General features: G+C 43.5%; 1 protein-coding gene across 3 annotated transcripts in view; it reads right to left on the bottom strand.

Annotated features, from left to right (window-relative positions):
• Nucleotides 1-522: 522 nt before the first annotated feature.
• The window catches only part of ccn5.L (cellular communication network factor 5 L homeolog), a 29,754-nt gene continuing 15,011 nt past the window's right edge, over nt 523-15,265 (bottom strand). For 2 of the 3 annotated variants that reach the window (XM_041575820.1, XM_018234913.2), the window contains 5 exons: nt 7,865-8,120; nt 4,997-5,207; nt 3,802-4,053; nt 2,789-2,994; nt 523-872 (listed from right to left, as the gene is read on the bottom strand). In XM_041575820.1, the coding sequence (XP_041431754.1) occupies nt 684-872; nt 2,789-2,994; nt 3,802-4,053; nt 4,997-5,207; nt 7,865-8,020 (1,014 nt within the window). In that variant the 5' untranslated portion in view covers nt 8,021-8,120 and the 3' untranslated portion in view covers nt 523-683. The remainder of the gene's footprint in view (nt 873-2,788; nt 2,995-3,801; nt 4,054-4,996; nt 5,208-7,864; nt 8,121-15,265) is intronic. The other variant, XM_041575821.1, reaches the window with a different exon arrangement.

Here is a 15,265-nt window from a genome sequence, read left to right as displayed (position 1 = left end):
GCAGGGTGACTGTTACCCCAATGTTTCAAATGTGCTGATAAGAGATCTGAAAGAAGACATAGACTCGTTTTTCTGCCTGTGGCTAAACTCGCTATACCATACATGAGACTGGCACCATCTGCTTCTCTCACTTCTGTAAATTACCCAAGAATAGTTTGAGTCGTTGAGTGGGTGCTGGGGGAACGGTGCAGGAAAGCTGTTGGGGAGGTAGAACGATGGGGGATTTACAGAGGTACAATAAGTCCAGTGTTCTCCTACGCTGGCTGCCATTGCCTCCAACCTGCCTCTACTGGTGAGTAGGTGCAACTGCGCTTATTGAGGTTGGGGAACCCTTGAGCAACTGCCACCCTGGACCAGACAGTTGCTTTAATCTCTGCCAATAGAACTTGGCTTGGCACTGCATTCAAGTTAGATCCGTTCAGTCCTCAAGCTCCTTAGGGTCGGTCTCCGTGACCCCCTTTAAAAAAAGCGACATGCCCTGCTGCCATAGACAATAGCAATGAAAATAAAGCATTTGGTTAATTCTAGGTGAATTCTTGGCTTCCAAAGCCTTTATTTGGGTCCCTTGATTAAAAGAAAAAAGTTTTGAATAACCCCAGTAGAACAAAGGTGCGTTTAATGGTTTCCATCTTGGTCAGGCGTGGGGCACACTAATAGCACACACAGGAAATAATGGACATCATTCATTTCCAGGTTAAGTTCCCGCGGCAACGAAAGGCAACCGGTTCAGTGTGAGTCTGATATGGCACACAGCGTCTGGATGGGCAAATGCCACAGAATATTGGCTTGAACTCTCTGAGGCTGATACACTCGTCAGTCTTATATCTCAGCCGGTGCTCAGAATGGACGGTGGGAGTGCAGGCGGCTCCTGTCTGGAAAGAACAAGATTTAGTTACTGAGATTCCCCCAAAATTTATCAGAGATTCCTTGTCATTAATATTATTAGCTCTTATAATATCCGAGATATCCTGATCCTAAGTCAACTCCTGCTGCAAACAAAACACTCCTGCTCCGAGTCTCGGCACAAAGCAACGTGGCTGTCTGATTGGTTCAATTCGGTTGAGTGAATGTGTCATTTACTCCACTCACCATTAACAAATGGTTAACAGAAATCAACCAAATGGAAGCCCGTGTGCCAATGGTTTCCTTGTTTGCAGCAGGAAAAGAAAAAATCAGGATGAGGAAGCTCTCTTATACGGCAAGTAATAATATCTCATAAATTAGGATCATATAATAACTTGAAAATATTTGAATTAAACATTTACAAATGATTCAGTACAGCTTAACAACTAATCTAGTTCCCCTTTAATTTTTTTTTTTTTTTTTTTTTTTTTAAAGACATAGTAGATGATTATTGGCTGCTCGTTGGCCTTTACACTCTAAAGCCGGTTGCTGTGATTGTCCCGGTGTATCAGTTATTCCCATACATCATAAAAAGTAACCTCTGACCCCGGAAAGATGATTCCTGCAATGCAAAGTCTGACTTTGAGACTGGAGCTTAAGAATAGAGTCTCATGGGAAATCACCTCCATAGAAAGCCCACATTTTAGAATTCCCTGGTGATAGGGGCAGTGTATCGATATGTATCAACATGAGCAATTACTGGGGAAGTGAAAGTGCGTCTTTTGACACTGGAGAACCCTGGAGGTAATTAGTACTAGAGGTGTTCCTATAATTAGCAATTCGGGGAATACCTATGCTGCCATAGTTTTATGGGATCTCTCTGTACAGACTATGAGCAAACTTAGGGACTGTTCCTGCTGAATTGTGCTTAGTACATGGGAATACCTATGCTGCCATAGTTTTATGGGATCTCTCTGTACAGACTATGAGCAAACTTAGGGGGCTGTTCCTGCTGAATTGTGCTTAGTACAGAGGAATACCTATGCTGCCATAGTTTTATGGGATCTCTCTGTACAGACTATGAGCAAACTTAGGGGGTGGTTCCTGCTGAATTGTGCTTAGTACAGGGGAATACCTATGCTGCCATAGTTTTATGGGATCTCTCTGTGCAGACTATGAGCAAACTTAGGGACTGTTCCTGCTGAATTGTGCTTAGTACAGGGGAATACCTATGCTGTCATAGTTTTATGGGAACTCTCTGTACAGACTATGAACAAACTTAGGGGGCTGTTCCTGCTGAATTGTGCTTAGTACAGGGGAATACCTATGCTGCCATAGTTTTATGGTATCTCTGTGTACAGACTATGAGCAAACTTAGGGACTGTTCCTGCTGAATTGTGCTTAGTACAGGGGAATACTTATGCTGCCATAGTTTTATGGGATCTCTCTGTACAGACTATGAGCAAACTTAGGGGACTGTTCCTGCTGAATTGTACTTAGTACAGAGGAATACTTATGCTGCCATAGTTTTATGGGATCTCTCTGTACAGACTATGAGCAAACTTAGGGGACTGTTCCTGCTGAATTGTGCTTAGTACAGGGAATACCTATCTGCCATAGTTTTATGGGATCTCTCTGTACAGACTATGAGCAAACTTAGGGGACTGTTCCTGCTGAATTGTGCTTAGTACAGAGGAATACCTATGCTGCCATAGTTTTATGGGATCTCTCTGTACAGTGAGACTCTGATGTTATGGCTCAGTGTAGATCAGTATATATATCCTGATTTATAATCTAGGGGGGATATTGTTATTTGATTTAATGGTGTGAGTGGATGATATATAATTATGAGAGATATAGACCGAATGGCAACTCCCAAACAGCCTGTGTCCATGGGTTTTACTGGACCTGTTTGGAACAATGAGGTGAAACAATAAATACTGACCGTGCTGCTCATGTCAGGGCTATTCCTGCAGGGTCTCACTATACACAGACGCACTTGTGTCTCCAGCCTGCAGAGCAGATTCCTATTGGACACCCGCAGGGACACGCCCAGCCCGCAGCTGACGGAACACGCGCTCCATTGGGTGCTCCAATCTGTGCAAGCGAGCGGCTTAACCCGTGACCCTCCTTGTAATACAATGGACGTTTCTGCCCGACATAAAAACAACATTTAAAAAAGAAATAAATTGTGTGATCATTATGGAGAACAGAGAGTCAGTAGAAACTCTTGGGCTGAATAGGGGGCGCAGCTTGTGCAGACCATTATCATGTTTTGATTGTAGTGGGTGTGGTCTGAGTGGATACATGATATATTATATAGTGAATAAATGACCCCCTATTGTAAAATATAAGGATATTATAAACGACAGAAGAGTTTCGTGACCCTATAAAAGCAAGAGGTATTATAATACACAAGCGACAGAAATGACATCACTAAGCTTCGATGACATCACTAATCATTTATAAGGATATAATTTACAGGATATTCATGGCTCTTGTATAATATATATCTCCATAGTAGAAAGCACTCACAGCACCTAATTCCTATTGCAAATGTGGTTAAAAAGTTTATTTTGCCAAAAAAACACATCAACGCGTTACGATCCGCAAATTATCTTCATCGTTTCGAGCCCAAATTGCACCATGGGATACAAATCTGGCAAACTGCTATTTTGAACTCAGTAAATCAACTGGGAGCTCTCAACGACCTCTTTAAATGTATTGGACCTGCATTTTGTCAAGTGGCACTTGCTGGAGGTGCCTTCTAGTTGGCAGTTAATAAAGTGGCATTTAGTAAGGGACAATGTGATTTCCATATATTGTTTGGTCCAAACCTCAGGGCAGACAATTGGTAGCCTCTAAAACAGACCCCCACAACAAACTGCCCACCCTGCTGTATTGTTACATCACTGCTTACATAGAAAAATAGTATAAAATAATTAGATTTTAGGCTACCTTTTCCAAGACTGTTGGAAACCGGGCTTTGTTGTTCCTCGTCACATATCCACTCTGGGCAACACCTCCCCGGAACTTGTACCCGTCTGGGAGAGGGACATTCCGGAGAAGCGAGCAGAACATTTTCGCTGCAGAGAGGGGTGCAAGTGACGCCACCATCGAGGCACTTGCACTGAAACTTACAGTTGGGCTGAAATACCTCTCCGTCTTCATATTCCTTCCCATCGTATTCACAGCCGCCATCATAGTTATCTACAGAAACAGTAATATCATTTTATATGGTATCAAATATTCTTTCCTGCATGTCTATACCCCCAGACCTACAAAAAAGTGCTTTTTCCCATCAATCTAGCCAGTCTGTTTTCACTTGGCATCACTACTTCTAGCTGGACTGGGCCTCCTAGGGTTGAATGTTTGGCCCAAAGACCCACCACCATTGGAGGGAAGGTTAACTAGCTGTAGCCTCCTACCCTACTTCTGGTGGGACCCTTGGAAATATCTTTAGTACAGCAAATTGGAATTATCCACCTCCCCAACAGGCCTTTAAAGGAGAACTAAAGTCTAAAAAATATTATGGCTAAAAATGCAATGATCCAGCAATGATCCAGGACTTCAAACTTGTCACAGGGGGTCACCATCTTGGAAAGTGTCTGTGACACTCACATGCTCAGTGGGCTCTGATTGGCTGTTGAGAAGCTAAGCTTAGGGCTCGTCACTAATTATCCAGCAGAAAATGAGCTTCCCCTGTAATATAAGCTGATGCTACAGGTTTGCTGATTATTAAATTATGATGCTAATTGCACTGGTTTCTGTGCTGCCATGTAGTAATCTGTATTAATTACTAATCAGCCTTATATTGTGACATTTCTATTCTATGTGTACTGTATATTGTGAATGGGTCCCTAAGCTCAGTAAGTGACAGCAGCACAGAACATGTGCAGTGAATCAGCAGAAGAAGGTGAGGAGCTACTGGGGCATCTTTGGAGACACAGATCTTTACTGCTAAAGGGCTGTGGTTGCCTGGGGCTAAACATAATGTACAACATTTCTAGCTACTCCTTTAGGCTTTAGTTCTCCTTTAAGACAACTCTTAACTCCCATATTACCCTGTTATCTTTACATGAAGGACCTCTATCTTCCCTCTGCACTAGAAGCAAAAGCGCCTCTCGCTAATGGAACAATTAGGGGGTCTTACAGTTGCATGTTCCTCTCCCAGTGCTAGTGGGATAATCACAGAGCAGCTCCTTTGACTCATCACACAGGTAGAGGCGGTCGCAAGATTCTCCAACCTGGCGAGCGCAGATTCTGCAGCAGCCGCAACCATCCACAATAATGGGGACCCCAGGGGGACACCTTGGTGGGATCCAAGAGCAGAAACATGGTGTTCGGCAGAGCTGAGTGCAAATCTAATGCAGGAAAGTGCCATGTTAGTAGAATTCATCTTATTTAACCCAAGGGAATGGTTCTGGGTGGAGCTTATTTAAAGGGCATGTAAAGGCAAAAAAATAAAATCCAGTTTTTACTTTCTTAAATGAAAAAGAAACCTATCTCCAATATAATTTAATTAATAGATGTGCACCATTTTTATAAAAAACCTGACTGTATGCAGTGAAATTCTTCCTTCATTTACTGCTGTGGATAGGAATTGTCACACAGTCCCTAACTGCTCTGCAGGGAAACAATCATACTTATGTACAGCAGGGGGAGCCCCCCGCCTTACTTCCCAGCCATGCAGAACTCAAGCAGCTTTGTTTGTTTCCCTGTTTTTATCATTTATGATGATCTCTTAGCAGCTCAGACCACACTGAGCATGTGCACAGTCTTGGTCTTACAAAGATGTTTAACAAAGTTACAAGATGGTGACCCCCTGTGGCCAACTTTGAAAGCATAAATCATTTGTTTGATTAGGCTTGTGGTGCAGTAAGTTTATGTTTAGTATACAAAATACACCATTTCTAGCCTCATTCTATTTTAGACTTTACTTTCCCTATAAGTGAATATGTACAGGGTTTATACAATAACTATGGTCTATGGTACCCCACTTATCCATACCAACCAGAGTTGGTTCTAAAAGGAATTCTAATTTCCAGAATTATAATAGTATTAGCCTGCTCATTGGTGAATGGTCGCTGTCTGTTAACTCACATCTGTTGTGTTTTTGAAGGACGGTTCTGATTTGTTAATTTTAAAAGTGGTGGAGCTTTATAGAAAAGGGGGGACACCTCTTGGTTGAGGTTAGCCTCAATGGAATGCGGCCGAGGTATATTTAGAATTTTGTAGATATGTTTGCTTAGATATGTTGGCTTGAAGCCATTAATCCATGAACTTTCTCTTTTAAGTCTGGGCTGTTTCCCCTGGAGAGCTGGGGAGTGCAATTAATTGTTTTTTTGGAAGGTTTCTATTCCCTTTAATGCATACAATTTCTATGATGTGCTGGTATATAACATGTGTGTGAATGTATAGAGGGAACTCTGATCATGAGGCATAGCTGAAGTTCATGATGACCTTGCTCAACCAACTTAATACAAGTTCTCATAGAGCAATGCTGTCCAGCTGGTACTGAAGCTCCGGGCCAGAACCCGACTTCTGAACATGTGGAATGGAAACCAATACTTGTGCAAGGCTGTTGTAAACCATAATTATACCTTTGGTGTCTACATGACTTTTGTATTGATTAGGGAAACCTATAGAAAGAATCACCTTGGCTGTGCCCTACCCACAAGCATGTCTCAACCATAGAGAGACCCTGCCCAGATAGGATTTGGTATTTACATTGGACCTTCACTGTATGAATGTAAGAATATGGAAAAGTGGATTATTAACTGAGAGCATTAGCTGACCTAAACTGCTGCATTTATTTAGAGCAGAGCAGTCAAGCAGAATTGGTCCTATTGCATTGGGTCCCCCTCTCTACAACAGGATCTTGTGGAGTAAGATGGTCCACACCAACCACTCGGTGCATTTTGGGAGGATGAAGAGAGGACTCTGGAGGGTCTCTCTCTCTCTCTCTCTCTCTCTCTCTCTCTCTCTCTCTCTCTCTCTCTCTCTCTCTCTCTCTCTCTCTCTCTCTCTCTCTGTATATACAAATGTACATGCATACAGTGTAAAACAACATCAGCGTCTTGCTTTATGGCAGGGATTTTATAAAGGTCACCAAGCTTGACCGAAACTCTGGGCTCTTGATGAATTGCTGTTTGAGTGTGCTATTTTTTCTAGTAGCACCCAAACATCAAAGGTAGGTAGATAGACAGATAGGTAGATATATAGACGATAGATGACAGACAGATATAGATAGAGAGATGGGTGGGTAGATAGATAGATAGATGATAGATAGATGATAGATAATAGATAGATAGATAGAGTGGAAAGATAGATAGATAGAGTGGAAAGATAGATAGATAGAGTGGAAAGATAGATAGATAGAGTGGAAAGATAGATGGACAGATAGAGTGGAAAGATAGATGGACGGATGGATGGGTGGATAGACAGACAGACAGATGGATGGATAGATGGATAGACAGATAGACGGGTGGTTAGATAGACACACAGACGGATGGATGGATGGATAGACGGATGGATAGACAGACAGATGGATGGATAGATGGGTGGATGGTTGGAAAGATGAATAGACAGACAGACGGATGGATGGATGGATAGACAGACGGGTGGTTGGATAGACACACAGACGGATGGATGGATGGATAGACGGATGGATAGACAGACCGATGGATGGATAGATGGGTGGATGGTTGGAAAGATGAATAGACAGACAGACGGATGGATGGATGGATAGACAGACAGACGGATGGATGGCCAGATGAATAGACAGACGGATGGATGGATAGATGGGTGGATAGACAGACGGATAGATGGGTGGATAGATGGATGGATGGACAGACAGACGGATGGATGGATAGATGGGTGGATGGATAGACAGATTGATAGACAGATGGATGGATAGATAGACTGATTCAGAGGGTTAAAATTAGAAATGTTTGACCAAACAGGGTAATTAAGTGAGTGGTATGACATTAAAGAGAGGAAAGCTTGGGGAGATTGGTACCTGTGGGAGGGAGCAGTAGAGGAGCAGCAGCAGGTTTCTGTTTAGAATCCCCAGGTCCATAGTATTCCAGGCAACATTCATCAAACCAGCGCCTTGTCCAGGATTAGGAATGTGATGTGGTTTTCCTTTCCGACTCCCAGCTCCATCCAGCTCCATGTGTTTATACTCGCAGGCAGCAAAACAAACACCGCAGGGGCAACTGGAAACCCATCCAGATTTCTCCTGTGATTTCTGACATTCCAGTACAGGTTTGGCCCTTGTGCAGAGGAAATAACACAGTTCTGACTCCGTATGATGAAGAGATTGTATCCCGGGAGATCCAGCAAGGAAACAAGGCAAATGTCTGTATTAAAGGGCAGGTGCCTCTTATAATTAACCTTCCCTCAGAAATGTAAAGAAGCTGATGGTATTCCAAGACAAATTGCAATTGGTCTTTTATTTTGGTTCAATTGTTTTTGTGCTACAGCTGCCCAGTATAGAATTGAAACTCCTCCTCTCATGGCTGAGTCAGTGCTGGGCTAATTGATAAGGGGGCCCAAGGCAGGTCCCTTTCCTCACCCCCCCCCCCATTTGTCACCATTATGCAGACTATCAGAAAACTTAAGGGCTGTTCCTGCTGAATTGTGCTTAGTACAGGGGAATACCTATGCTGTCATAGTTTTATGGGATCTCGCTGTACAGACTATGAGCAAACTTGGGGGACTGTTCCTGCTGAATTGTGCTTAGTACAGGGGAATACCTATGCTGCCATAGTTTCATGGGATCTTTCTGTACAGACTATGAGCAAACTTGGGGGTTGTTCCTGCTGAATTGTGCTTAGTACATAGGAATACCTATGCTGCCATAGTTTTATGGGATCTCTCTGTACAGACTATGAGCAAACTTAGGGGACTGTTCCTGCTGAATTGTGCTTAGTACAGAGGAATACCTATGCTGCCATAGTTTTATGGGATCTCTCTGTACAGACTATGAGCAAACTTAGGGGACTGTTCCTGCTGAATTGTGCTTAGTACAGAGGAATACCTATGCTGCCATAGTTTTATGCGATCTCTCTGTACAGACTATTAGCAAACTTAGGGACTGTCCCTGCTGAATTGTGCTTAGTACAGGGGAATACCTATGCTGCCATAGTTTTATGGGATCTCTCTGTACAGACTATGAGCAAACTTAGGGGACTGTTCCTGCTGAATTGTGCTTAGTACAGAGGAATACCTATGCTGCCATAGTTTTATGCGATCTCTCTGTACAGACTATTAGCAAACTTAGGGACTGTCCCTGCTGAATTGTGCTTAGTACAGGGGAATACCTATGCTGCCATAGTTTTATGGTATCTCTCTGTACAGACTATGAGCAAACTTAGGGGACTGTTCCTGCTGAATTGTGCTTAGTACAGGGGAATACCTATGCTGCCATAGTTTTATGGGATCTCTCTGTACAGACTATGAGCAAACTTAGGGGACTGTTCCTGCTGAATTGTGCTTAGTACAGAGGAATACCTATGCTGCCATAGTTTTATGCGATCTCTCTGTACAGACTATTAGCAAACTTAGGGACTGTCCCTGCTGAATTGTGCTTAGTACAGGGGAATACCTATGCTGCCATAGTTTTATGGGATCTCTCTGTACAGACTATGAACAAACTTAGGGGGCTGTTCCTGCTGAATTGTGCTTAGTACAGGGGAATACCTATGCTGCCATAGTTTTATGGTATCTCTCTGTACAGACTATGAGCAAATTTAGGGACTGTTCCTGCTGAATTGTGCTTAGTACAGGGAATACCTATGCTGCCATAGTTTTATGGGATCTCTCTGTACAGACTATGAGCAAAGTTAGGGGGCTGTTCCTGCTGAATTGTGCTTAGTACCAATGTTGGTTTAATAACTCTCTGTAGAGGCTAGGAGCACAGTTAACTGGATTGTGACAGTATTAATCATAGGGGATAAGTATCACTTATAGGATCAGAAGCCTTGGCAGTTAAGCAGCCCAGTCGTGCCATAATAATTTTCCTGAGAAATTGGATATTTCCCACTCTTACTCAAGATTTCCACATTGGGATTGAGAGTATAGTGCTTTAAGTGAAAGGGCTGAGCAGTTTCTGCAGTCAGTCTGTATCCAGACAGACAGACACACACATACATACATAGATACCGACAGACAGACAGGACAGACATACAACGGGTGCAGTTGGCTGAATCTCGCTTGTACACCAGTTATTCTGCTCAGGACAGGGAGAGACCTTTAATTCTGTGCAATGGAGATTTAAACTGTTTATTAAATATGGTTATCACTTATTCTAAATATTTACATTCTTGTAAGCTCTAAATGTAATCAAGAGCCCGGCCTTCAGTTTACTGATCTGTTCCATCAAAGGGAGAAACCAAATCCCTCAGTGCTGGAATTAAATAAAAATGTCAATTCAACCACTAGATTTTGTGCTTTAACCCTTTTATGTGATGTCCGCTAGATTTACTATCCAAGTCCATCCCGTATTCCCCTCCTTACATGGCGGGTGTAACACTCCCCCACATACATGCAGTTTACTATTCACTGCAACTCTGTGTGCCTTTAGGCAAAATCACACAATTCTAAAAATTACATAATTTTTAAACAAAATTATTTTTTTTATAATGTAGGTGAATATGAAAGGGTTAATAGGTGTAATACCCTTTTAAGAAAAATATGGCAGCACAACTTACCCTGTAACCCAGACACACAAGCTGCCAACTTCTGAGCAGGTTCTTATTTTAAGATGCATTTTATATAGAGTTAGCTCATTAATCCCACGGAAGGGAAGTGTTACTCTCACATTCCATACTGGCTTTCCATTCTCCAAAGAATTTATGTTGGCAAAAGTCTCGTCTGGGCCTGAGACCTCCTAGTCAACTGTCACAAACCCACACAGCTTAGAGGAGAACAGCAGGTATAGTAGGGAGAGATGGTACCTATAGTAACAGTGGGATAATAGTCTCTGGGAAGGGAGTGTGACTGTGGGATAGCAGGTATAGTAGGGAGAGATGGTGTCTTATAGTAACAGTGGGATAATAGTTCTGGGAAGGGAGTGGTGACTGTGGGATAAGCAGGTATAGTAGGGAGAGAATGGTGGTCTATAGTAACAGTGGGATAATAGTCCTCTGGGAAGGGAGTGTGACTGTGGGATAGCAGGTATAGTAGGGAGAGATGTCTATATAACATGGATAATTAGTCTCTGGAAGGGAGTGTGACTGTGGGATACAGTATAGTAGGAGAGATGTGTCTATAGTAACAGTGATAATAGTCTCTGGAAGGAGTGGACTGTGGATAGCAGATAGTAGGAGAGATCTATAGAACAGTGATAATAGTCTCTGGGTGTGACTGGATAGCAGTATAGTAGGAAGACATAGTAACACTCGGGAAGGAGTACTGGATAGCAGGATAGTAGGAAGAATGGTGGTAACAGATAAATAGTCGGGAAGGGAGTGTGACTGCAGTATAGTAGGGAAGATGGTGTCTATAGTAAACAGTGGATATAAGTCTCTGGGAAGGGAGTGTGACTGTGGGATAGCAGGTATAGTAGGGAGAGATGGTGTCTATAGTAACAGTGGATAATAGTCTCTGGGAAGGGAGTGGACTGTGGGATAGCAGGTATAGTAGGGAGAGATGGTGTCTATAGTAACAGTGGATAATAGTTCTCTGGGAAGGGAGTTGACTGTGGGATAGCAGGTATAGTAGGAGAGATGTGTCTATAGTAACAGTGGGGATAATAGTCTCTGGGGAAGGAGTGTGACTGTGGGATAGCAGGTATAGTAGGGAGAGATGGTGTCTATAGTAACAGTGGATAATAGTCTCTGGGAAGGGAGTGTGACTGGGATAGCAGGTATAGTAGGGAAGAGATGGTGTCTATAGTAACAGTGGTATAATAGTCTCTGGGAAGGGAGTGTGACTGTGGGATAAGCAGGTATAGTAGGGAGAGATGGTGTTCTATAGTAACAGTGGATAATAGTCTCTGGGAAGGGAGTGTGACTGTGGGATAGCAGGTATAGTAGGGAGAGATTGGTGTCTATAGTAACAGTGGGATAATAGTCTCTGGGAAGGGAGTGTGACTGTGGGATAGCAGGTATAGTAGGGAGAGATGGTGTCCTATAGTAACAGGTGGGATAATAGTCTCTGGGAAGGGAGTGTGACTGTGGGATAGCAGGTATAGTAGGGAGAGATGGTGCCTATAGTAACAGTGGATAATAGTCTCTGGGGAAGGGAGTGTGACTGTGGGATAGGCAGGTATAGTAGGGAGAGATGGTGTCTATAGTAACAGTGGGATAATAGTCTCTGGAAGGAGTGTGACTGTCGGGATAGCAGGTATAGTAGGAGAGATGCGGTGCCTATAGTAACAGTGGATAATAGTCTCTGGGAAGGGAGTGTGACTGTGGATAGCAGGTATAGTAGGGAGAGATGGTGTCTATAGTAAACAGTGGATAATAGTCTCTGGGAAGGGAGTGTGACTGTGGGATAGCAGGTATAGTAGGGAAGAGATGGTGTCTATAGTAACAGTGGGATAATAGTCTCTGGGAAGGGAGTGTGGACTGTGGGATAGCAGGTATAGTAGGGAGAGATGGTGTCTATAGTAACAGTGGATAATAGTCTCTGGGAAGGGAGTGTGACGTGGATAGCAGGTATAGTAGGGAGAGATGGTGTCTATAGTAACAGTGGGATAATAGTCTCTGGGAAGGGAGTGTGACTGTGGGATAGCAGGTATAGTAGGGAGAGATGGTCCTATAGTAACAGTGGGATAATAGTCTCTGGGAAGGGAGTGTGACTGTGGATAGCAGGTATAGTAGGGAGAGATGGTGCTATAGTAACAGTGGATAATAGTCTCTGGGAAGGGAGTGTGACTGTGGGATAGCAGGTATAGTAGGGAGAGATGGTGTCTATAGTAACAGTGGATAATAGTCTCTGGGAAGGGAGTGTGACTGTGGGATAGCAGGTATAGTAGGGAGAGATGGTGTCTATAGTAACAGTGGATAATAGTCTCTGGGAAGGGAGTGTGACTGTGGGATAGCAGGTATAGTAGGGAGAGATGGTGTCTATAGTAACAGTGGGATAATAGTCTCTGGGAAGGGAGTGTGACTGTGGGATAGCAGGTAATAGTAGGGAGAGATGGTGTCTATAGTAACAGTGGATAATAGTCTCTGGGAAGGGAGTGTGACTGTGGGATAGCAGGTATAGTAGGGAGAGATGGTGTCTATAGTAACAGTGGATAATAGTCTCTGGGAAGGGAGTGTGACTGTGGGAATAGCAGGTATAGTAGGGAGAGATGGTGCCTATAGTAACAGTGGATAATAGTCCCTCTGGGAAGGGAGTGTGACTGTGGGATAGCAGGTATAGTAGGGAGAGATGGTGTCTATAGTAACAGTGGATAATAGTCCTCTGGGAAGGGAGTGTGACTGTGGGATAGCAGGTATAGTAGGGAGAGATGGTGTCTATAGTAACAGTGGATAATAGTCTCTGGGAAGGGAGTGTGACTGTGGGATAGCAGGTATAGTAGGGAGAGATGGTGCCTATAGTAACAGTGGATAATAGTCTCTGGGAAGGGAGTGTGACTGTGGGATAGCAGGTATAGTAAGGAGAGATGGTGCCTATAGTAACAGTGGATAATAGTCTCTGGGAAGGGAGTGTGACTGTGGGATAGCAGGTATAGTAGGGAGAGATGGTGTCTATAGTAACAGTGGGATAATAGTCTCTGGCGAAGGAGTGTGACTGTGGATAGCAGGTATAGTAGGGAGAGATGGTGCCTATAGTAACAGTGGGATAATAGTCCTCTGGGAAGGGAGTTGTGACTGTGGGATAGCAGGTATAGTAGGGAGAGATGGTGTCTATAGTAACAGTGGATAATAGTCTCTGGGAAGGGAGTGTGACTGGGATAGCAGGTATAGTAGGAAGAGATGTGTCTATAGTAACAGTGGGATAATAGTCTCTGGGAAGGGAGTGTGACTGGGATAGCAGGTATAGTAGGGAGAGATGGTCCCTATAGTAACAGTGGATAATAGTCTCTGGGAAGGGAGTGTGACTGTGGGATAACAGGTATAGTAGGGAGAGATGGTGTCTATAGTAACAGTGGGATAATAGTCTCTGGGAAGGGAGTGTGACTGTGGGATAGCAGGTATAGTAGGGAGAGATGGTGCCTATAGTAACAATGGATAATAGTCTCTGGGAAGGGAGTGTGACTGTGGGATAGCAGTTATAGTAGGGAGAGATGGTGTCTATAGTAACAGTGGATAATAGTCTCTGGGAAGGGAGTGTGACTGTGGGATAGCAGGTATAGTAGGGAGAGATGGTGTCTATAGTAACAGTGGATAATAGTCTCTGGGAAGGGAGTGTGACTGTGGGATAGCAGGTATAGTAGGGAGAGATGGTGTCTATAGTAACAGTGGATAATAGTCTCTGGGAAGGGAGTGTGACTGTGGGATAGCAGGTATAGTAGGGAGAGATGGTGCCTATAGTAACAGTGGATAATAGTCTCTGGGAAGGGAGTGTGACTGTGGGATAGCAGGTATAGTAGGGAGAGATGGTGTCTATAGTAACAGTGGATAATAGTCTCTGGGAAGGGAGTGTGACTGTGGGATAGCAGGTATAGTAGGGAGAGATGGTGTCTATAGTAACAGTGGATAATAGTCTCTGGGAAGGGAGTGTGACTGTGGGATAGCAGGTATAGTAGGGAGAGATGGTGCCTATAGTAACAGTGGATAATAGTCTCTGGGAAGGGAGTGTGACTGTGGGATAACAGGTATAGTAGGGAGAGATGGTGCCTATAGTAACAGTGGATAATAGTCTCTGGGAAGGGAGTGTAACTGTGAGATAGCAGGTATAGTAGGGAGAGATGGTGTCTATAGTAACAGTGGATAATAGTCTCTGGGAAGGGAGTGTAACTGTGAGATAGCAGGTATAGTAGGGAGAGATGGTGTCTATAGTAACAGTGGATAATAGTCTCTGGGAAGGGTGTGTAGTTGTGGGATAGCAGGTATAGTAGGGAGAGATGGTGCCTATAGTAACAGTGGATAATAGTCTCTGGGAAGGGGGTGTAGTTGTGGGATAGCAGGTATAGTAGGGAGAGATGGTGTCTATAGTAACAGTGGATAATAGTCTCTGGGAAGGGAGTGTGACTGTGGGATAGCAGGTATAGTAGGGAGAGATGGTGTCTATAGTAACAGTGGATAATAGTCTCTGGGAAGGGGGTGTAGTTGTGGGATAGCAGGTATACTAGGGGGAAATAGTACATAAAGTAACAATGACTGTAAATGACTGAGGCTGGTATATGGTATAGTCCGTTTTATCTCCTGTTCAATTCAATAATGTGAGAATGTAAACCCCAGTCCTATGAGGTGTAATTTAGGATTGTGATCTCCTGAATGACAGTGCCATCTTCTGGAAA

This window comes from Xenopus laevis, chromosome 9_10L (assembly GCF_017654675.1).
Source record: "Xenopus laevis strain J_2021 chromosome 9_10L, Xenopus_laevis_v10.1, whole genome shotgun sequence".
In the NCBI taxonomy this organism is placed as follows: Eukaryota; Metazoa; Chordata; class Amphibia; order Anura; family Pipidae; genus Xenopus; species Xenopus laevis.
The sequence above is the reverse complement of the archived record's forward strand: the minus strand, read 5'-3'. Positions and strand labels throughout refer to the sequence as shown.